Below are 24554 nucleotides of genomic sequence, written 5' to 3'. Positions count from 1 at the left end.
ATGACAGACAACTTCGAGGTTGATTTGGAGTCCTACGTTTATGTTGAACTCGGAATGGAAAACAACAACACCGACTTTGTTGTGGGACAGAATGCTTACAGCGCAACTCAAGGTTTGTTTAAAATTATTGTTGATCATTGTTACCGCCTGCGGACTGTAGCTGCTACTATCGTTAGCTAACTACGTTAGCTAATGTAACTGGGTTGTCGGTAGCCCAGTAGCGTTGCGTTTCTCTTTCTGATAGTAACGTTATGCACACTAAACTGTATTCAAACATCTGGCAATTTAATGTTGCCTTGCTTAACGGCAAATGTACATACTTGGTGTAACATGACTAAAGACGTTTTACGAATCGTTAGGATCCACTCTTATATTCGACATACATGCAGTATGACCGAAGAACACGTACTTTAATTAAAAAAACATTTGCAATTGGTTCCGCTGTTAATCCCACTATTTTCTTCCCCATGACCAGCTGAACAAACCGCCGTTGGCGGTAGCGAGTAGTGTAAAGCACTCTTTTACTGCTTGGTGGCAGCATGCCGAATTTACCAAAAGACAACAACGATTCGTGAAAGGTTTTACTAGTATGTGTCTGTGCTGACAAGCAAGGCAATATTAAACTGTCAGTTTTTAAATGCAGTTTGGTGTGGCGCTCTCTCCATAAAATATCATATCGGGGCTTCGGTAATGCAAACTGTAGCTAATCAAATTAGCTCTGCTAGCTTAACGGTACCTTTGTTTTGTCACTCAACGTTAGTCGTGCCTATCGCAAATACAGTTTATCAATGCAGGTCAATTCCTCGTATTTCAAAACACTACGTTAGACTTAACGTGGTTAGCGTCAACTGATTTCTCTATCCCGACAGAGCTGTTTCACAACGAAGATGATGATGAGGAGGAGGACGAAGAGGATGACGAGGATGATGATGACAGTGGCACAGACCACTTCAACACTGAAAAGCCAGGGACCCAGCTGCAGAGAGCTGAGCGCCTTGGAGGAGGCCAAGCATCTCTTCCTGACACCTTCCAGACCAACCACCTCCTGTACTATGAGAGGTTCAAGGCTTACCAGGACTACATGCTTGGTGTGACACACACACACACACACACACACACACACTGTGAGAACTTTCATGTCATACGCATAATACAGCTGGTAAATACTGCGATCAAAGCTCTTAAAATGCCGTTGCAGGACACAAATACTTGCAGGATTTTTGGTTTGTGGTTGACGACAATATCTGGTATGCTGCAAATTAATTCAGATATAGTTAGGTTAGGGTTAGGGTTAGTGCATGTGTGTGTGTTAAATGTGTAAAAGCTGATCAGGAGCAACCAATAGAAAACCTCAGTCATGGCATCTTGACAGCCTCAAACGAGTTTGAACAAGTAAACACTTCCAAATCATTACTTGGAGCCATCAAGTACCGGTAATTCAAATGGTTATTCCCACATGACATGAATGCTGCAAGAGTCCAATAACACTGCAAAGATGCAGAAACAAACCATTGTGTTTCTACAATGCTACCTCTTAAATAGTTTGTCCTACAGTCTTAAAAATAAATGAATACTGTTACCTAGAAAATTGAAAAGCAGCTCATGTGCAGCTTGATTGGCATTTGTAAGTATTTTCTCAGCACATGCTCTGCTTACTTGCTCTGCTTACTGTCGGTTTAGCCCTGACTGTTGACTATTGTCCTTCTCAGACTTGGTCCTTGTTTGTGCATGTTCTGTTTGTTTCCAGGTGACTGTAAGCCATCAGAGGTGAAGGCGTTCACAGCAGACTACCTGGAGAAGGTTGTGGAGCCATGTGACTGGCAGGCCCTGTGGTCTACTGACGTCTTCGATGTTCTGGTGGAGGTGAGGCGGTTTCTCAGCCGGCGAACACTATTGACTGGACTATTGACACTAGTGCAAATTAACCTTTCTTTGCATCTGTGGCTCCGTGGGGTTTTCACCGCACTGCTTTAAGGCCTTAACTATTTTCACTAGGTATTAGACTGATATATTGGCCTGTTATTAAATATCAGCCAGTCAGTGTCATCCACCTCTGATATGATGCAGTTTCATATTTATTGTAGAATTGAACAATACTACACCAGTTGTCTATGGGAAGACCTTAACCTGAATTGATTCTAATAAGAGATTCAAGATTCCACACAAGTATGCATGATGTGTTGTTGTTGTTGTTATCATCATCATCATCATCATCATCATCATCATCATCATCATCATCATCATCATCAACATCAACATCATCATCTTCATCATACTGGGTGTCAATGTAGTTTTAATGTTCCATGGTTTTAATGCAGTTTCAGAGGCTTTTCTACCCTGACAAGAATAATATTCATGGGGAAACACTTAATACTCCTTTTTGGGCATAAAAATGGTCAAATTTTATTGAATATCTGCACTGCACAAAATATTGACTATTGGTAATGCAAAAATAGTTTGGCCTTCAAAAACTCATATCAGCTGAAACCTAATTTTCACGTTAATTCCTTAAGTCCACTTTAAGTTAAGTTGCTTTTCAGTTCAGGTGACGTTGCTTTTGCTAAACCCGTGGGCATCTTTTCAGGTACAAGATGTGGAGTACAAGGATCTGAAGGCCAGTGTGAGTCTGGTGCTGCCTCTGCAGTGTGAGGCCAGGGGCTGCGAACTCAATGAGGAGGCCATGAAGGCTCTGCTGGAGGCAACTCAGCACAAGGTGGCACTGCAGGAGCTCCAGGTGGTCTACGAAGAGTCTGGGGACTTTGACCAGACCGCCCTCGCCATTGAACATCTCAGGTATCGCTTGGCTCCAAGCTTGCAAAATTTGGACATGCATAACACTTTCTTTTAGCGGCTTCACAGCACTCACTTGCAGAAATATAATGTGTTCTGTCAGCTCTCCACTTTGATTACAAAAACAGAACTGATGATCTCTCCATTACCTCTATCTATTACAAACCCATATGAGCTGATTACATAAGATGCTGATGATCTGACAGTTTGCACAGTGGAATGCCACACGTCTCCACTAACTATGGTTCTCTCCTTTGGTTTTCTCCCTACATGGTATAAGTCAACTCAACAGTTTCTGCTTTACCATCCACTCTCTTAACAGCAATGTAGTCATTAATTGTAGGGTTTATTTTGCAGGTTTTACACTCTGGTCAGTCAAAAAGGTGTTAATTCGGTGGGGTCATGGTGTTTGTCTTGTGCAATCTAGTATTTGTGTGGGTTTCATGTGACTCTCAGTGCATAGAGTGTATGCGTGTTTCACAGTGGGCGTTACTGACGGTCTTTAGTCTTGTCAGGGAGGGACCCTGAGGGCAGAATCATACTGGAGAAACTGGCTTTACTACTCTTCTCTTAGCAGGCCATCACTTTGTTCTGCACTGCACCTTTCCTTTATCTCCTCAATACCGCCTGCAGAGCATCTGCTTTCTTATAGAGACCATTAAAGGATAATACCAGTGTTTTGTTTTTTATGTTTGTGTGAATCATCTATCAAATCCCCCTTCTTTACATTATTTCTGGTTATGTCTTCACGCAGTCAGTATAGTTAGAGATTAGGGCTCATTTTCCTCCCTTCAGAAGAAGCCATTTGCTGCTCTTCATTCTTGTACAGTATGAGAAACAACTTCCACAGACTTGAAAATGGAAAAAATTAAGCCTTAATTTTTTATCATTATTTCACTGTGCCTGAGTTGGGTGTTTCATATCAGCCATTACGTCACACTCTGCTTCCTGTCAATCACCTGAGACCTACAGGAAGAAATGGAAGTCTCCGCCAGAAAATAATCCCTCAAAAACATGTTGCCTTGCAGACTTTATTGTTGCATCCATGTCTTTTTATTTAGGGCATCTTTGTGAGCTGGGGACAGCAGTTAATTTCAAGATAGGTTTGACAACGTAAAGTTTGTATTTTTAATAAATTAGTAAATGTTTAAAAAAAAAAATCTAATTACATACGGCATGACTCACAAACGCAGTAAGTAAACGTTTTGATCTGGAATGGACTGCATGATATATGACAACAAAATATAACTTAAATGTAATCTACAACTAATCTGCTGAGATGCAGAAATGTATTGTCAACGCAGTCAAAAAGTAATCTGGCTACATAGTATGTCAAGCATACTTATACAAAATTATCCTTTATATAAAATTATTCAATGATTGGACTTGCTGAGCTCTCTAAATTTCTGCTCTACCTCCATTCAGACTCGGTTTTTTACACTACAGACATCATTTAAATTACCAGTTACTCAGGCTGATCGAGCTCATTTCAAGCTGAAGCAAGCACACCTGCAGCTGCTCCCAAATAGCCCGAACACTTTCTCCAGGAAATATACTTTTCTACTGCAAATTCATTGTGCTGGGAACAGATACAAAGTGGATGGTAGATTTCACATTGTTGTTCAGGTGTTCATGAAGAACTTAGATTGGCTGCTTAACAGGCAGGGAAAACAGTTCTATCCGTAGAAAATGCTCTCCCTGCACTGTCCTGTCACTTGACACTTGATTGATTTCTCAAGTGTCTGTATTATCAGTGAGACATCACAGATTGGGGGTTAGTACAAACTGTCTTATTTGTGTATATAAGATATAATAGTGAATGTGCCCTAATACAAACTGCATTGCCCTGGGGCAGATGGCAAACATTTGAATACTAAAATGCAGTGGTATTCCATAATTAAATGAGGTAGATTTAGACTGTAGGCTGCAACAATTACCGAGTCGGCCTTTTCATGGTCTGCTACCTCCCTGACCCCACCTCATCTAAACACTTAGCTATACATACTGTATGTCCACAGTATATGTATGCATGCATGCACTCATTCTCATTGTTCTGCAAAGTAACGATATTGTAATGCTGTGATTCATATAATGGGATGAGAGGTTAGTAGTCAGATATAGACTAAGATTTTGCAAATGACAACAGCAGAGTACCTTAAGAGCATTGTAATCAACAGCTCTCACCCATCAGCATCAAAACAACTTAAACTGGCTATGTTTACCTGTAGCTAAATTATCTTTTATTACATGTTTTTTTTTATGTGCAGCCCTACCTCAAAGCAGTTGGCATTCACTCACTCATACAGTCAGTGCAACAGGGGGACATTTCATTTGGGTACATAATACAAATTCAGCCTGCATGCAAGTGTAGTCAAAGAGGCTCAGCAGCAGTTATTAATTTTCTTATATTCTATTGCCAGCAGTAAGTGTCCCTCTAGCAAAGTCAGAGGAGCACATCTGTTAAATCATTGTCAAATTAATTTCTACAGAACCCCAGGTGTAGAAATGACTAAAACAACAGCATAATGAAAATGCATGTGAATTGAACAAGAGCGATCAATTGTGAGGTGACTTGATGAATTCAAAGGCGATTTGATTAAATAACTGGTGACGTCAAATTTTCCTTTCACTCGCACTGCAAAATTTCCATTAAAGTTGTTTATTGTTAGGCGGGAGTAATTTTTAGTACTGCCACTGTGATACCCTAAATTTTGATTATCATTTAGTGAGAGTAGTATTTGTTACTTCCACTCTCATACCTAAATGTCAAACAACCTTGAGGCCACGTTAAATGATAAGTGCCAATTTTGAGTACGAGTGATAAATGAAAGTAAAATCACCAGTTATTTAATCATTGCCTTTCAATTTATCAAGTCACTTGGTAATTTATCACTATTTTAAAATTTGTATGCAATTTCATCACACTGTTTTTCAATTCACATTCATTTTCATCACTTATAAATGAATCAGGTGATTTTTGTTAGTTCCACCCTTCTAGGGCATACCTTAAACAATAAATGGCAATTTTGTTGTTTAAATAATGAATGATAGTAAGTGATGATAAATAATGAAAATGGCTCTGTTTTTATCTAATCACCTCCACTTCAATCAAATCGTCTTTGGATTTATCAAAGATCTATCAAACTTGACAAATTCTCACTCAATTTTCGTCACTCTTGTTTTCAGTTCACATGCATTTTCATCACATCTATTTTTATCATTTAGCCTATTTTTTTGTTACATCCACCTGTCATAGGTGCAGCTAGATGCAGAATTAATACAATTTCTTAACAAAGAAGTTCATTTAATAAAAACTAAACTAAATACAGCACAGTGGCCAAATTAGCTAGCAGCAGTTCAGACCCACAATTGTGTCAGCAAATGGTAAGCTTAACTATGTAACACAATAACGCTGAGAAAGAGCTGAGAATAGTGTATGACTACCAACATCTGTTACCATGACTATGCCAGAGGAAAATGTTCCCTTCTTATAGCCACTGTACTTTCCAGCCAAGGCTTAGGCCCACAGAGCAGTTTTACTAACAAGGTTTTCCTTCTTGATTTTAGAGCAAAGTCTCCAAAAGAATCACTGAAATCAAATCCTTTTAATGTTTAGTTTTTGGCCACGTTCGCATTTTGTTTTCAATGCCTTTGCCAGCTAATGTTAGGCAGGAGCTTGGTATATTCAGATGACATAACACTAAGTTCACAATGATCTTTTTAATGTTATTTTAAAAAAAAAAAAATGACATTTAGGAATTATGCACACTCAAATTAATTGATTTGCCTTCCCACTATGTCTGTCAAACCAAAGTGCAGACTGGAGCAGGGAGCCTTGTGAATCCTTAGCAGGTGTCGCCCTGCAGCTTCAGTCCTGAAGGCCCCTGTGTTAATATAGGCCAGTATGTAATGAACTGTCCTTTGTGCATGAATAATCACTCTAGTGAATAAACACCAGCCAACCAGTATCAGTTGGCCTTCAGTTTTCTGAAAGCCTACTTTCTGAAGTTTTTCTTCACCGTTTGAGAAAATATCCTGCCCCTCTTGTTTCCTCTCTTCGACCCCCTTCTCTGTTCCCTCCTCTGTTTACAGGTTTTTCTACCAGCACATCTGGAGGAAGTGGGATGAGGAAGATGACGATGATGATTTTGACTATTTTGTTCGTTGCGTGGAGCCTCGTCTCAGACTGTGAGTGCAGCTTTGTGTTTTGGTGTTGATCTGGCAATGACATGGCTTGGTCCAGCAGCCCCATAAATCCAAATTATGTCATCAAACTATCCACATGGAGCAGGAAACTGGAGTGTGGCAAATCATTCATCCACACATCAGAACACTCTGGATCAATTGTATGAGCTGACAAGCTGTACATAAACAAGCCAAATGTTTTTATGCAGTAAAAGTGCAGTTGTTATTTTCACCACAAGATGACACTATGCACTAGGAGATCATAATATGGCAATGCCGCAGCTACAGATCTTTAAATTGATGTTACTGCTGGGTAAGGAGTGATGGCGATGGAGAACCTGAATGCTCACTCAATGCTCACTGTTATTTTGTTGTATCCCAAAACCCAAACACGTTTCATATCTGATCTGTATGTTCCAGACAATGAAATTGTGAGGATCTGTATTCTTTCAGTATTGCTGCCTCTTATCTCATCCGCTACTAATGACCTTCTCCTGCTTTTCTTTTCATTACTTTTGATTTCTCTCCTTTGCTCCTCTATCTCACGCCTCTGCACTTCTGTTTATTTCACATTTTCCCTCCTCATTTCCCCACTGCTCCCACCTTTGCTCCCTCGCTCCTCTTCCTCCACTCCTCCGCTTCATCCCCAACTCCAGCTACTACGACATCTTGGAGGACCGAGTCCCAGCGGGCCTGGTGGCAGAGTACCAGTCCTTACTGGTCCGCTGCTCCGAGTGCTTCCACCAGTTCTCCTTGCTACGCAGCGGCCTCAGCAGCGACTCGGACTCGGAGCTGGACAACGTGTCCATGGTGGAGGGCCTGAAGCTCTACGAACAGCTGGAAACACTCAGGCGCAAGCTGCGCATCATTGAGAACCCCTTGTTAAGGTAGGAACTCTATATTTCTACTATATTCTTCAACTATATTCTTTGAAAAATAAAGAAAGAAAAAAGAAAAAGCTGAAAAATTAATAAATGCCTTATTTAAAGGCAGTATTAATGGAAAAATATTTTCATTGTAGTCCTAAGGAATTCGGTGTCTGTATTTCTTTGCCCTTTCAAAACTTTAGGGACCTTTACCTTCAACACTGATATTAAAATGTTTCCAGAGTAGGGCTGGGCAATATGGTTGAAATCAATATCATGATAATCATAAGGATTTTTCTCGATATCAATATATATCACGATATGGTTCACGTATGCAAAATCACGTTAAATAATCAAATGAATGTTCATCTCATTGAACCAAATGGTAATGTTAGGTGTGGTGTCAAACAAAACTGAAATTTTCAAATAATATTCCTACCATACCTCATTTTATCAGAGTTTTTAAGTAAAATTTGCTTGTCATGATCAATTTAGACAGCAGAAATGTGTGTCACGATATCACAATATCCACTGAAAGATGATAAATGATAATATTGAATTATTGCCCAGCCCTATTCCAGAGTATTCAGCTGGAGAACATTGTTTTTATACTGAACAAACATGAAGAGATGAGGAGCTTTGTCCCTGTTTTTCTCTATAGCAAACAAAAGAACTCCTTGACAGAGATAGTTTTGTGTTTGTGTCCTTCACCATCACCTCCAACACCATCACCACCCCTTCCTCTTCCACCCTCACCACTTCTACCATTTTCTCCTTTATTCCACCACCAGGTATGTCCTTGGCTACAGGGGCAATGCCAGGCAGCAGTGCGTCCAGGCTCGGGGTCCCAGGCCATCAGGGATCAGGGTGGTCCATGTGGTCTCAGCCTCCACCACTGCCAGCCAGCTCCAGTCCCTCCTCAACGACAGACTGCTGCCTCTGTGCTCTGCTGAGGACACCGAAGTCCAGGTAGGACCCGCTCATATTAGTTCATTTTAGTTATTACAGTTACTTTTTAAATGTTTTAAACAATGTCCGATGACTACATTCCTTTTACTGGCAACAGTAAAATAAATTGAAATATTTTCCCATTCATGTCCTAATTTGATGAAGCCGGCAAGTCGGCAACAAGGATGATTTGAATGCATGTTCTTCACCACTCTGACTGAATAACATTTTAAGAACTTCTGAACGAAAGGCCCCTTTTAGAATTTCAGCATTCCTTTACCAAACTGAACAAACTGCATCATAAATTTTTTAGGTGAAAGACTTTCCTCCTCTTTTCTACTATCGTGTGTGATGCATGCTGTGCTTCCCAACTTAACTTTAGTGCTCAGCGTTGCCACCCCACCCTGCTGGGCTGAAAGGGGGGGCTGAAAACCACCCATTTGATGTTGAAAATGTTTCTAAGTGAATTCCTTCAAGTTTTGAAATATTGAAGCTCACCCCTGCCTTTTTGGAGGAGCCGCTGTATCCATATGCATTTTCACTCCAAGTAGCCAACAACCGCACTCCAGTCAAGTCGGCTCACACTGTTCCTTTGTACTGTTTATTACAAGATGATTTGAAGTGTTTTGAAGAATTTCCCTTCAGGGTAGAAATGGGTATCTTTACCTTTTCGCATTAAAATGAATGCTTCCGATCTCTTGAAAGGATATCACAAACATAAAACTAAAGAAAAAGTCTGCCCCATGCAGGCTTTTAGCTACAGCACTGCTGATTTCATGATCAGGGATTTGTAAGGAGTTTGTTTAGGCGTCTATTCTTTCTTGGGTTTCAGTCCCCTGTGTTGCTGTGTACTGTTGTCTCTTGGAAGTGTGTGTGTGTGTGTGTGTGTGTGTGTGCACGTGTTAACTGTGTGAAATCTACCAGACAAGATGTTAGAACGGGAAAAAAAACCCCCTTCATGTTAGATTTGTGTTCACCATGAATCACAGTATTTCAGGAGACATCAGGAGCACTCGTGTGTTTGTGAGTCAGACACTTTTTTTCATGGTTTACCCTATGGTTCAGGGATTTTGTGTTTCTGTCCTTTTCATCTCGCTCGGCCTGCTTTTTGCCCTTGATGTTCTCCGCTCACACTAGGGAATTAAAGGGTGCATCCCGAAACTTTTTGCTACCGCTCCTTTCATCCCCTCCCGCACTACCAGGACACAAGGTTGGAGGGGAAGGGAAGGGACGGAAAGGGGAAACTGGGACATCCTCTGTACTTTTGACAATTGTTCTCACGCCAATAGATTTCCTCTAAAAAGAGCTTTTTAATCAATACCTCCACCTTCAAGTAGGGATTATCACACCACCCTTAATTTGTAGTACCGGGACAACCGCGACTTGTTGGGATGCTGAACAACAAATGCAAACGTATATCGAGATCATTTTGCCCAAGATAATCTTACTATGAAACCCTTCAATTTTAAGATTTTAAGAGCGTAATAATGCAGATTCATGCAATCAATACAATATTTACAAAAACTTGTGAATTTGCACACTTTTCTGCATGAAATGGCCAATTCAACAGAGCACTTGTAATTTTGGCCAATCATCACACTTTTTCCACATAAAACGGTCCAATCAAATCACTTGCTTACCTTTGTCGTCTTCTACTACAACCAACAACTCAATGGAGCTTAAAAGTGGGGGAAGATGGAGGAGGATGCGTACATTATGAATTGTTCTTTTAAAATAATATTAATACTAATAAGAGTTTTTTTTTATTTAACATACACATGGGAAGAATTTGAGTCACTTTGTCTTTCATCTAACCTGCATTATTATAGTTTTATAATCTATCCTGAACTTTTCGTTTGTATGGACTGATTTTATTTGGTGCTAACTGTGCTGATGTAGAGTTGAAGGTTTATTTAATAAGGCTGAAAGCCTTATTAAATAAACTTATTTTCCTTTGTTGTAACTTTCCTTTGTTGTAACTTAAGAAAATAAAAAGGATGAGCACTAAACTATTTAATATTATTTAAAGTGTTTCTGTGATATGCAGGATGCGTCTTATCACAGGAAGCAATTATATACGTCATTCTTTTTTTAATGCGGGATAGTTATAAAAAGTTTTTTTTGGTATCACTTTAATACCATTTTTTCCTTGTAATTTTTGCCAATTCTCACAATTTTACTCCAAAAAACACCCAAAACTCAGATTTTTTTTTTTCAATAATTGTGATTATTATTAATTGTGAATTGTGCAAACATTTTTGGTTACAATAATCAGAAAAACACCTTGAGGGACAGCAATACATACTAATGCCATTAATGTCATCGACAAACTAAACAAAGTAAAGTTTAGTGAATAATGGTCTTGGTTCCAGAAAAGCCTAGGTGTGAGGTGCTCCACTGACTTGAGGTGTTTCTTGTGTCTGTCCTTTATTTTGTGTGTGTGTGTGTGTGTGTGTCTAGTTCCACAGTGACCCGGTGTTGGCGGTGGGTTCGTGCTATCAGGACGACACGGTCATTGTTCTCCCGGGACACTACAGCGTCACCAGCTCCATCTTCCTGCCAGACTCCATCACTGTAGAAGGTATAATGCTGCGTGTCCATGGGAAGCCCTGAACATGAATTGATCCTAATGAGACATTTTGAGCAGTTTCCACACAATTATGCATGATTATTATTGTGCCACTTTAAATATATTGAATATTGGCGCAAAATTTTGGCTTATCGGCAGCTTCAATCAAAAAATATCAGAATTGAATGTTTCAATTTGAACAAGGAATTGGTCTGTGTGATAAACTAGAGACTTCTCTGTCCAGAACTTGAGGCCACTGAGATAAACCTGAGACCTTTGCTGATAAAACCAGACACAATCTTGGTTTGGAGAAAAAAAATAGAGCCCTGACCCTGCTGGACATGGATTGAGACAATAACATGAATTGGTGCCATGTAGATATATCAAGACGCAGTGCTGGCTGATTTTTGCCTAAAATGTTATATCACCTTAATCAACGGTTTATATTTTTATGCTTGTACTTTTTATAATTCCTAAATTATTAATCGACAAGCTCGATGGTTGTTTTAACAATCAAATTGACCAACACAACATTTTGCCATCACAATTTTATGTATTCATATTTATCAATGCAAAAATCCCGTATCCACTGGAACCTAGCATGAGTCTTCAGGCAAGTCTGCTCGTGAGCCGGCCAGCCACCGGGGCACCGATATGTCTCATTTCCATTTCAAAGTACATCCATCACCTCTGTAAAACACTGGAGATGGATGGAGGCAGGCTGGGCAGAGTGGGAGAGAGAGGGATGTATGGTAAAGAAAATCCCTCGGGCAGCAAATTACACTTGATGGAACAATAAATGCCTGGTAACGATAATGAGTCATGACAGGGAGACATGTTTAAAGTGGTAGTCCTTGGAATCCTTGTGTGTCTTTTTTTTTTTTTTTTTGGTCTGTTCTGCTATCGCTGCTCATACCAAGTATCCACTTCTACTTCTATTTATTTCAAATAAAGCAGGAATTTAAAATGCAGTGGTGTTAAGAACAGCAAATGTAAAAGCTTTCTTGAACCAAGTTAAGTGTTTAATTGATCGGCGATGGAGAGAAGCAGAAAGGACATCTATTTATATAAAATGTTGCCGAATATGACTTTAATATTTAGTTACTTTAGTAATTAAGTCACACGCTGCCTACAGACTCACATATGACTAACATGCATAACATCTATCGCTTTGTTTCTCTCATGCTCTTTGATGCAGTCCCCCTATTTCCTCCTCTACTTCTTTGCCTCTGTCTTTCTCCCTCATATGAATAAGTATGATATGAGGGAAGCCTTGGGAGCTGAGATAAAGAGCCGGTTCAGTCAGACAGGAGAGGAGCAGCTCAATTAAGGCTTCACTGCCAAGATTACCATAATACAGTTCTCCCCTCTACCAAAAAACACTCCAGCTACAGTTGGCAGCACCACTGCATCCACACAGACACGCAGTGGTGTGTGCAAACTGGTGGTTCGACCAATGTGGATTTTTGAATAATTTTGAATAATTTTCAAATTGAAGCTGCTGATTGCTGATACTGATTGCAGATACTTTGCACCAATATTTAATATCTTTAAATCTGACCATTTTCAAGCCACAGATTTGCAAAAAAATTTTACTCTTGGCAGGGTAGAAAAGCCTCTGAAACAGCATTTAGGCCATGGGACACTAAAAATCTCCATTGAAACCCAGATAATAATAAAATGAATATTACATAGTGGAATCTGATCAAAATGTTCAAATAGAATCAATTGGTTTAGGGCTTTCTATAGACAACCAGTGTAGTATTGCATCAATCATCATACTACTAGTCCATACCCGGGGATGCGCGCGCCACAACTATGTGCAGACTCAACAATGCACATAAACAGCGTAAATTTGGGAAAATGGAAAAATCAGCTTCGTCAGCCTATGCCAATGCTCAATGCCCATGTGCAGTTTCAGATTGATTGGCCCACCCATTGAGGAGCAAAATGGATGCAGATAGAGTTTTCCTCGTTTTATAGTAGGATAAAGCAAGGAATCTCTGTGTGTATGTGTGTCCTTCGCATATCTTGAGAACCGTTCGTCCGATCTACTTCACACTTGGCAGGTGTATTGCTGGGGACCCAAGGACGTGCAGTGTTGAGTGTGATGTTGTTTGGATGAGCGGTTCTCGAGAAAGCTGCAAGCAGCAATCCTGGAGGCCAAGAAATCGGCCCGTTCCGAACAGGCATGTTTTGAGCAGGCACTGCACTAGTTTTACAACAAATTGCATCATATCCATCATTTGAGAAGTGGACACCACTGACTGGGCCATACCACATTTTTAATAAAAGGCCAATATTGGCATGATATATTGGTCTAGCTTTACTAGCTACAGCAGCAGCACCACTGCATGCACACACACATACACACACACTCTGCTTTCTGGAAGAATATTGTTAGCTATATCAAAGCTGAGGATATTTGTGTGTTCTTTTCATCAGAATCAGTAGGAGTTTAGGGGAAATTTTTCTGAGATAGTTGAACTACACTGTCAGGAAGATGGAGGAGTTTATCAAAAGAACAGCAAAGGCTGTGTGTGTGTGTACGCTGAACTGTGCCCTTCAACCCTAGTTTACTCATTAAATCAGCACAGGCTTGCCAATTGCAAGCACACATTTAGGGAAAAATTACTTTTTCTGTGTTTTGGGTTAACCGCATGATTGTCACTATGGCTGTACTGTCATCACAACCATTTGTCATACACTGGTTGTCAGTACCACTGTCCCATTTCTCTCTCCCACACTTTCTGCACCCATGGGTGCACAACTACTGTTTCTGATCTACAGTTACATGGCATGTGGACAGTTCTCAACACCAGAATTAACTTTTTAAAAGCTTGCTTAAATAAGCTATTATATTATTATATATAAAATACATTATTTAAATTTAAGGCCTCAGCAATATTAAAATGTCTTAAATACAGTTATTGGAGATTTGTTTCACCATGCAGTGACACATTTTTTGCATTGCACATCAACTCTTGGATACAGAACAAAGTTAGGTGTGGTAGTCTTAAATTTGGCTTTTGAAACCTGCAGATACCCTGACTGACTTAACTTATTCCTTGTACCTTGTTCAGTGTATATTTCCCTGTTTCCTGCTGTGTTTGGTTCTAATGTGTCCTCTGTCTGGCCAGGCTTCGGGCCTCCTGATGAGGTGGTGATTGAGAAGAAAAACAAGGGTGACTCGTTTGTCGAGTCCACAGGAGCCGTCGTCAAAATCTCCAACGTCAAGTTCATTCAGCATGATGCTATTGAAGGCATTCTGTGTGAGTATGGCTGCTACATCGCCCTTTAGGACATGACTAGAGACATGACTTATGAGTTATTTCTGCAAGGGTCTTGCATAGGTTTGGAATGTAAGGAAATGCACTGAAAATGATTTTCATAATTTCCAGGTCTGAATTTGTATGGAAATTATGGGAAACTGGTATGTAAAAGTATGGGGGGAAACTCATGTCTCCATAGACAAAACCCAGAGGGGAAGCGAAGAAGATGGAGCTGTTGTGAGTCCATTTGAGTCTAGCATACACGGCTATGCACATGAACCTGACATTGAAGCTATAGGAAACTGTAAATTTGCGGAGAGCTGGCATAAGCCCTGTCAGGGCGTATTGCAGGATTAGTATTGCAGGACAACGTTGGTAATGTAATTTAGTGCATTGCACGTCAGTGATTCCAATGAACAATCCGGACAGCTTTATGTAATACTTTATTACTCCCATAAATTACTGAGGCGGCGATTCATTCCTGTCAGTTTCCGCAATACGTCTACTACGCAAAGGATTTATAATTTATGAATCGCATGCCATCGATCCAGGCGGCAGTAGCATTGACGGAGGATGTTGGAGTTTGCTGAAAGACTGTAGGTTATTTGCCTGGTAACTATCACTCATAAGGGGCGCGCATGCTCTGTAATACTCACAAATAACGTAAATCTGCGCGGGATAAATACAGAAGTTGGTTGTCGAGGACTGCTAAAAGACAAAAGAGTGTTTTGTAAGTTCTGTAAGAAGACATTTGATATTCAGTGACTTCAGTGTCCTCGGCTGATAGCCTTTATCCTCCCTGGCCCCTCTGCCGTCCTTGCTGCCCATTCATCGGCCATCATCAATAATTTCAGGATCCGCTGAAGGCTTGAGCTAAAAGTGGCCAACAGTCATACATCAGTGGCTGAAAATGGTGGGATGGAGTAACTATGGCCAAACATAATATTGAGCTTGGAGATGTCGCCTATGGAGTCTTAGGGTTTTGCCCTGACTGTCACCTGGGTTTCAGTTCAGCCCGCCCCACTACACCCGCTGACTCTGTTTACTGTCCTTTAATCTGAAATGTGGCTGCTTCCCTATGCATGCGGGGCGTTAGAATGGAGTTTAATAGCAGAAAATGTTTCGGCTATGTAAAACATCAACAGTAAATGTCAGGTTTTGATATCAGTTCCCCAGAATCGAAGAGCAAGGGACTTCTTTCCAGACTCAACATTTTGCTCCAATCTTCAACAATTGTACAGGGAGAAATCCATCGTAGAAGAGGCAAAGAGACCCAATTTCTCCACTGACAGTAGCCTCAATGGACCAGAATGCAATGCAGCCACAGGACATGTTGCGTTGTGAGTAAAGGGCGCAGCTGCGATCAGAAACATGCCCCAGTGTTCGCAAATTAGCAGGCCAGCAAGCTAGAGTTATTCCCCACACACTCATGTTTGATCGAAAGCAACAAGCTCGCACCCCGTCTCTGGGGGTTGTCGAGAGGCATTTTGGGAAACGTTGGAAGAAAAGTAGAAGCAAACAAAGCAGGTTGAGGGAAAGTGGGTACACCAAAAAAATGAAGTGCAACACAAAATAACACCTGGAATTAATTTCTTGGTGTCCTTTTTCTTATACTGCTCATAGCTTCAATCAGAAATAGGCTGGTGTTGACAGCTTTGTTTCTTTATTTTTGGTATTAAACTGGTCTTAAATTCAATTCACACTACTATTCACTATTTATTCATCACCTCAGAGGCCAAACTGTTCCTGGATCAGTACTGGGCACAGCCGTGGAGCTCTGTGAACTCACTCTCACTCTTTGCTGTATTTTTCTGTCTGGTGCTCAGGTGTGCGTCAGGGGAATCTGAAGATGGAGAACTGCGTGCTGCAGTGTGAAACCACCGGCGTGATCGTCCGAACGTCCGCCCAGCTCACCATGAACATGTGTGACCTCTACGGCTCCAAGGTGAGGATGAGGGTGATGAAGGGCTCGTGTGAATGTGTCGGCAGTAGCTACACCTTTTTTGGTGGTTCTAATCATACACCAAAACATTTGTGTAGAGGTAGCATTTAGACAAAACTCTGTTGGATGATCACACACACACACACACACACACACACACACACACACACACACACACACACACACACACAAGCTTGAATTGGGCCCAAAAATTCAAGCCCAGACCGACCTTAGCCCTCATTGGTCCAGCCTGAGCATTAGCAGTGTTTTGAGAGCCCGAGCCAGACCAGATTTTTATTCATTTATTTATTTATTTATTTTAAATGTGTACACCCTGCGACCGTCACCATCTGTCCTGAAGGCTGATGCCCAGGCTGAAATCATAAATCATCACAAAATACTGGAGTAAAACTACAAGCATACAAGTTTTGAGAAAAAAAATACTGCTGTATTAAATTTAAGGCACAAATAAGGCCACCTTTTAAAGATCAACACGACCTCAGATTTACTGCAGTGGAGCTTGAGCGCCTGTCAGTCTGTCTGCAGTCCTAATGCTACAGCCCGACCCCGACCCCATCAAGCCCGAGGGAGTGATGAAAGAATCAGACCCCGAACCGGCCTGGGTATAGATTACAAACTCACACACACATAAACACACACTATACGCCCAAGCTTCCAGCACACAACACTGCTCAGAGCTGGTCACAGTATTGTTGGACAGCTTTAAAGTGACCGCACCTTCATGTACTTTGGTAAATTTTTAGTAAACAGTTAGATTTTTGACATTAGAGTTTGACTGATATGGGTTTTTGAAGACCAGTACCGATATTTTTGGATTGAAGCTGCTGCTAGCCAATACTTTACAATGATATTCAGTGCCTAAATTTGACCCATTTTTCATTCCACAAGCATGAAAACTTATTCACGCATAAAATATTCATGCTTATACATGCGTGGAATCAAAACGCTTCATTAGCATCAATTCAGGGTACGGGCTTTCCATATTAAGGGAAGGGCTTGCTGGGTTTTTTTTTTAATAAAAGGCCAGTGTTGCCTGATGTATCAATCTAACTCCAATTAAAATGCTTTTTGTCTTTAGTGACAAACTGCTCAAAATCACGTTACATTAAAATGTTTTGTTTCCTCAAAACGGTGCAATTCTGTGGTATTCCCCGTTCATGTCTCAATTCGATTTTTAAACTTATTAGTGGCCGGGCAGCTCTGCTGCCGGTCCCTCTTGTATTTGCCAATGTCATTATAATTATTATTATTATTATGATTATTATTATGCTTCTTCTTCTTCTTCCATCTGTCTGTCTTCCCATGCATGAAAATAAACATTGAATTGGGGGCCAATAGTCCTGATGGTGGTGCTACAGCCACTAAAGTTCTAAACTTTGAAAATTCTTTGAAAATCAGCCATATGTGCTACAGCTTTGCAACTTAAACCTCCATGTAGGCCCAAGTGTGAAGAAACTTTTGTAAACTTCAACCTAGTGCAAATTATGAAGTCCATCACTCTATTTTTATCAAAAACTGTAAAACTAATTAAACCTCTCTCCTCTCCTTTTTTGCTCAACTTACACCAAACTTGCTACACTGCAAAAAATGTTTTACTTTAAATGGTACTGTAAACATCTACTGCAAATTCTCACTAAATTAATATCCAATGTTCATGAAAATAAATGACACCATTTTCCAGTCATGGTAGATGAAGTGTATTAAATTTCAGAATTCTATCTCAAAAACTAAATTTTTGACAGTATTTTGAATTGTGCCCTCATGTAAACTATTGCAGTCAATGGAAATAGAGCATCTTCAAACATCAGTTTTTGGCTTATGGAGCAATCAATCTTTGTTGAAATAACTTACAGACATCTCTATGTTGTCTAGATGAAGTATGCAAATTCTCAGAATTTTGTCTTGAATACTGAATATTTGACACCAGTTTGAAATCTGCCTGTAAATGCATGGACAGCTGTTATCATGCACCCTGGTGGTTGGCTAAGTTCTACTGTGAAGCCTCCTCTAATTATCCCACTTCTCAGGCAGCTCAACTCGATCAAGACTTGCCATTGGTGTCAAAGGTTGTGAGTTCGAGCCCCGGGTGCTGCAGAATAAACATGTTAATGCCTACTCAGGCATTGTGCTGTGTGGATTAGAGAGGCATGATTTCAAAGATGTTTTAATGATAATTATGGTCCGGGCAGTTCTGCTGATGGACCCTCATGTATTTCTCATTCGTCCTCCTCTTCTTCCTCCTCCTCCTCTTCTTCCTCTTTCTCCTCTTCTTCTTCTGCTTCTCAAAATGCCCGGCCCCGACACTGCTGCGCAGCAGCTATAATTTCTGATTGCGATTTCCACTAAACGGGAATCTTCAAGCCCTAAACCTTACCTAATATTCTGATTATAATGTGAGCTTATGGTATAGTGTGAGGGATGCGTGCATGGATATTAGGGCTGGAGGTGCAGGAAAAGATGTACTATGTGGTTGTGTATGTGGTTGGTGATGTTGCGGTGTGTTGTTGTGTGCAGGGGGCCGGTGTGGAGATTTACCCCGGCAGCGTTTGCAGTCTGGTAGGCAATGGCATCCACCACTGTAAGGATGGGATCCTCATCAAGGTAAAAGAAGACCGCATGCCTCCTGGAACAGTTTCCCATAGAGCTTACCAGCCCATGTGAACTCTACAAATTACTAGGGTTCGATTGATAATGGGTTTTTGAAGGCTGTCAGATGGTATTTTGTGCCAATATTAACCATTTTCAGGCCAAACAATTGCAACTATTCAGGGTTTCCCCCAGTTAATCCACTAAAAGCAATATTCCACTTAATTCTAGGCACTTGACCGCCATGAAAACCATGATGATTCTTTTAGACTTTGCAGCTTTTTAGGGTCAATGGAAGAAAAACTCTGGAATATATTACTGCCTTTTAAATTAATAATGAATTGACAGAAAAACATAATTATTGTATATAAAATGAAGAAATGTACAAAGAATCTAAAATTTCATTGCAGGTTTTACAGACTTTTTATTGTAGTTGTGGTCAGGGAGGAACCTCCATCGTATCTGAGATGGACTATATTCATAACGCCGTTATATTGGTCTAACCCCTTTTTTTTTTTTTTTACTTGTTTGATCTTGAAATTCAAATGAATGATTGTCTCCGATGTATTATATGCTGCACTCCAGAATAGATGAGTGTGTTCAAATCTGCTGTGCTTTCTTCCTCTCTAGGACTTTGCTGATGAGCTGGACGTGATGCCATCCATCACCATGGAGAACAACGTGATCCACAACAACGAGGGCTACGGGGTGATCCTGGTCAAACCCAGCGACGGGGAAGAAGACCAGAAAGACCAAGCGCCTCAGGACAAAGCCGGAGGTTAGGAGTCAGAATGCACAATCTTATTAGTTAGTATTACTGTTTTTGTTATTATTATTTAGGCATTCTGGTGCTGTACAGAATCTCTTCCAGGGCCTGCAGAGGAAGAGAGAGGACAGACAGCTGAGGAGAAACAGGAGGGAGGTGTTGCAGATCCTCACGTCACCGCAGCAGATGAGTTTACCTCCACCGGCGGCCGTCTCTCCCCGACATCGGCGACCCCGACGGCCGGCGTTCGGGCCGAGCTGACGGAGGACGGCGGCAACGGCGGTGGCGGCGGTCCGGACGGAGACGTAGCCGCCACCTCGGCCAGGAAGTGGCGTCTCTGTCGCCAGCTGAGCAGAAACAAGGAGTCGTCCTTGAGCCGAGCCGTGGAGGGCCCGGTGGACGAGCAGATGTTCGTCTCCATCCAGGGAAACCAGTTCAGACGGAACGGCAGGGGCGACTTCGGCACCTTCTTTTACTGAAGGACTAGACTCTGGACTGACTGCAGCCCGCTTCTAGTTTGTAGGAGCGGTCAGGTCATTTGCACACCTATCAAAGAATAGCGTTACCATTGACAGCCAGGATATTTTTAAGCAAGATTTATTTCATGACCGACAAAAAGTTTCGTTTTTTTTAATAGTGTTTTTGTTCATCATAAAATAAATATTACTGGATAATATCCTCACTGTCAACTGAGCCGATTTACATTTATTTAGGCTGTATTCTGAAAAAGAGATTATCTTTTGCGTTTGGTTTGGTGCTTTCTGCGTACGTTGCCTTTTTCCATTTATGACAGCACATCGAATTACGCCTTTGTGAAGTGATGGTGAATCGATCCCCGCTCTCCAACTTGCACAAATACTTTTTATCTTATTTATTTCTTTAGGCTCTCGACTAAAAATGGCCGCTCCAGCTTGCGAGTGTATGCGTAATTGATAATGTTTTGAAATGCTTTTAACACAGATGGCTAATTTCAAATATATTCAAGACTTTATTTAGATCTAATAAATTGAATTATCCTCGAGGTGGTTTCTTGTTTTAACCAGTGCACTGTAAATGATGGTGAGTTCCTATTGAGATATTCACAAAACAGTTCTTTATTTCCTGTTATGATAATGTATTATATACATATATAACTGTCACATGGTGCCTCAGATTGTCTTAAAAACTTTGAGTGATGTATGTTATGGTTGAGGGAAGTCCACATTTTCTTCTGCTTTGGAAGTTATCAATTTCACACAACTTTTGATTGTTTTTCTTGCACTTTCTGACATCTCTCTGTGAACACTGATAGCCAAGTGCAAATAAAATGAGATAATGTCTACGCCTTGACCTTCCCTACTTGCTGTTGAACAAAAGGTTTTGTATTCTGATTGGCTGTGGCAGACGGAGCTGAGAATACGATCCAGGTTCTCTGGGATTCAAACTGAAACTTCTGGAAGACAATTTAAAATTGTTTAATTTTAGATGATTAATTTCCCGGAGATTAAAAAGCGGCTGTTGAAACCTCATTATGCAGCGGCGCAGTATGATTAATGACATAATCCTCCTTCTGTGTGTCTGTTTGTCCTGTTGTAATGCCTCTGCACAATACTTTTTACTGCGGCTCCTGAGCCTTTCATTTGCTGACCTGACTAGACCGACTGACTCTCCACAAATCCAAAGTGAATTAAATGGTTGTAATAATTATTTCCCTCTGTGTGTGTGTGTGAGAGAGAGAGAGAGAGATGGATTGTGTGTCTACCTGCTCAATACCTACCTGAGTCGTGTGGAACTTCTGTTCTATCACACGCCCGCATACAGGAATATGGATGAAGGGGAGAGTTCAGGCTAAATTATTTTTTTCCCTTTAAAGTCACCTTGCTAAAGTTGACCTGTTGGTCAACTTAGCCGTTACGAGATGAGAATATAAAGACCAAAATCATCCATGTGTCCCCGGTAGATCATTTGCTCCGGTGCTCCATGCTAATCGCTGTTGTCAGGTGAAACTTGTATCTCCAAAATGTCAGCTTTACAGTCACTAAGAAAACCTACCTTGTTTTTGGCTTGACGATCATGCATTTTTGAATTAGTTTTGAAAATGTTTCATAAACCCAAGAGTTACAGAATTTTCTGAGCCCATAGAGGAGCAAGTAGACCTTCAATTAAAGTTAAAACATGAAAATCACCCAAATCGGGGTTATGAGGTTTTCACATAAAAATGTGTCCATCTGTCTTGGCTGCACATGCCGGTTCATCTGATGGCCCCACGCCAAATACTGCTTCATCTCCATGTAATCAGACCAAGAAACCATTACACTTTGCACCATTTATTTTTAGGTAAAAGATCAAATCTCATTGTACTTCACAAACATGTTCAATAGTTCCACAGCTCCACATGCTAAAATGCCTATATGGACTAAACTGGGAATTGGCAAAGCCCTAAAAATAGCATTTGTTTCAGAGCATCTGAACCCAAGTAGAGAACGAGTAGCTGTGCATTCACCAGCCTGCTATGGTCAGTTTATAAGTGCTATGAGATACAGGGCCTAAATGTGTTGGCTGTGCTAGGTTGCTGCCCATTCTCACTGGCCAACTGGTCTAGTGCTCCTTTTCTGGACTTCGTGTCATGCCCTGTTCTTAAGTGTCCACACATTGAATCTCCTATTTCAATGGATCACTCTGGGAAAAAATGGCATGCTTCAACTTTGAAAAAACAGCAGTGAAGGGTATTATTGATTTTCTGCCACCCCTGTAGATGTGAAGCAGAAAATGGGTGGAGACAGAAGCAGCAGGCCCCAACTGCAATGATGGTTTTATCTTCAATAAGTGTGTCAGGAGGCAGGAGGACCAAAGCGATGGCCCCGAGCAACAGAGGAGGACAGGGGCATTAGCTGTGTGTGTGTGTGTGTGTGTGTGTGTGTGTGTATGCAGTATCTGCAGTGGACTGGGAAAAGTATTCAACCCCTGAGCAGCCTGACAACAGCCTGAGATCTGTGTACTTTGTTTTATGAACTTGAGAAGCCAACTGTAGAAATTAATTTGAAAATATAAAATTCTAGTAAAAAATTAAAGTATTTACCTCCTCTGCCTCATGTGGGCTGAAGTGCCACTGGCAAAAATGTTTATTTCATATCATGCATTACTTAGATCATTCAGACTGAATGGGTGTTGCACAACATTTTCCCTTCAAAACTGTTTAAATTCTGTCTTGTCTTGGCAACAAAGCAGAGACCGGCACCCTTCAATGTACTGTAATGGGACTCCGCTCATTTCATGACTATTTCCCCTGATAAAACAGAAATACTGCATCTCATTGTTGAATTGTGTTAACTGCTCTGGGTTCAGCAACTCATTACACTGAATTTGAGCAGGAAGCAATTAAAACAAGGAAACCGTGATAAACTGATTTGATCTCCACACTTGCTGTAACTTAATAGGATCTTGTGCCTTGTTGAGTGCCCTCGCATGCTAATCTGTGGTGGAGATGAACACTGTATACATGTAACCTTGAGAGGAAGCCCCCACATATTACGCCCCAGAGAGCAGGTTGAGTCGGCCACCCTTCATGGAGCCTTTACTGCAGAATGAAGACAAATAATTACGGGCTTTTTTGAGATTTTTGTGAATTGTTTTGGCTGGTATCTTCTCCTGAGAGAAGTACATGGTCAGGAACCTCACTTCAAAAGTCAAAGTTCCTCTTCATGTGGGATTTTAGGGTTTAGTTTGGACTCTCCATCAGTATAGTGAAGTGAGGTATTGGATATATCATGTTGATAAGTGTTAAATCACCACTTGATTTAATGGAAATAGGGCAAATGACTTTATTATGGCATCCTGCATTGGGGGGAAAGAATACTAGAATTTCCTACTCAATTAGAAGTACTGTTACTTTGCTGATATTTTACTTAAACAGAAGTAAAAGGTCTGGTGTAAAAATCTACTAAAGTAAAAAGTAGCTCATTTATAATGTACTCAGAATAAAAATTACTGAATGACTTCTTAGAAAATAGAATGTTGTTAGATGTGAACTTTTCCAAGCAATTCTAAACAGAGTTTAAACTAAATTCTTTTAACTGAAAAAATGTTTAAATTTCAAAATAAAGTGCACAACAAAGTAAAGCCAGATTACTCTTCTCACTGTGAATGGCTCCACAATTTGAAAATTTACATTGGTCCAGTTTCTGTTGCTTATGGAGTGCCACAAAATATGTACTCTGTAATGGATGTGATTTAAAATGTAATTAAGTACAATACTTAAGTAAAAATGTACTTAAGTAAAGACTTTGAAAAATACTCAAAAAAGTACAAGTACACAAGAAGCTACTCAATTACAGTAACATGAGAAAATGTAATTAGCTGCTTCCATCCTTGCCATCCTGATAGTTATTATACTGCATGCTTTATGTTGCATTTTAACCAATCAAATTAATCAACTGAATTCAATCACTCTGCTCTAACTTCATGCAATTTATTTTTACAAACAATGCATTTATTTAAAACGCGTAGGATTTCTGTGACCTTTTTCTGTCCAATTTCTCCACTGATTTCCATAGTAAACCCAAAATCTAAATTACAAATCCTTACTTAAGGGTTTAATGTGGTATTCAGCACTAAACCAGCCCGTATCTGC

The 24554-nt window shown here is 40.5% G+C and overlaps 1 protein-coding gene across 1 annotated transcript; it reads left to right on the top strand.

The window, feature by feature from the left end:
• shcbp1 (SHC SH2-domain binding protein 1) lies at positions 1 to 21431 on the top strand. The gene is made up of 13 exons (XM_071537386.1): positions 1 to 112; positions 870 to 1088; positions 1748 to 1863; positions 2585 to 2793; positions 6883 to 6978; positions 7632 to 7862; positions 8633 to 8810; positions 11250 to 11370; positions 14499 to 14630; positions 16457 to 16575; positions 19108 to 19194; positions 19810 to 19957; positions 20039 to 21431. The coding sequence occupies exons 1-13, from the start codon at positions 1 to 3 to the stop codon at positions 20422 to 20424; spliced, it is 2154 nt and encodes a 717-aa protein (XP_071393487.1). The 3' UTR covers positions 20425 to 21431.
• The last annotated feature ends 3123 nt before the right edge of the window (positions 21432 to 24554 follow it).

The sequence above is a fragment of the Centroberyx affinis genome, unplaced genomic scaffold (assembly GCF_046629955.1).
Source record: "Centroberyx affinis isolate AG114_WGS23_722 - 3 ecotype Tasmania unplaced genomic scaffold, CSIRO-AGI_Caff_v1 ptg003032l_1, whole genome shotgun sequence".
Lineage (NCBI taxonomy): Eukaryota > Metazoa > Chordata > Actinopteri > Beryciformes > Berycidae > Centroberyx > Centroberyx affinis.
Note: the sequence above shows the minus strand (reverse complement) of the source record. Positions and strands in the feature narration are given on the sequence as shown.

Excerpts from the sequence above, each read along its gene's own strand:
- shcbp1 (XM_071537386.1), top strand. The coding sequence starts at position 1 with ATGACAGACAACTTCGAGGTTGATTTGGAGTCCTACGTTTATGTTGAA. Across the intron at positions 7,863-8,632 it reads ATTGAGAACCCCTTGTTAAG|GTATGTCCTTGGCTACAGGG; the intron begins GTAGGAACTCTA and ends TTCCACCACCAG. Across the intron at positions 19,958-20,038 it reads GCCTCAGGACAAAGCCGGAG|AATCTCTTCCAGGGCCTGCA; the intron begins GTTAGGAGTCAG and ends GGTGCTGTACAG.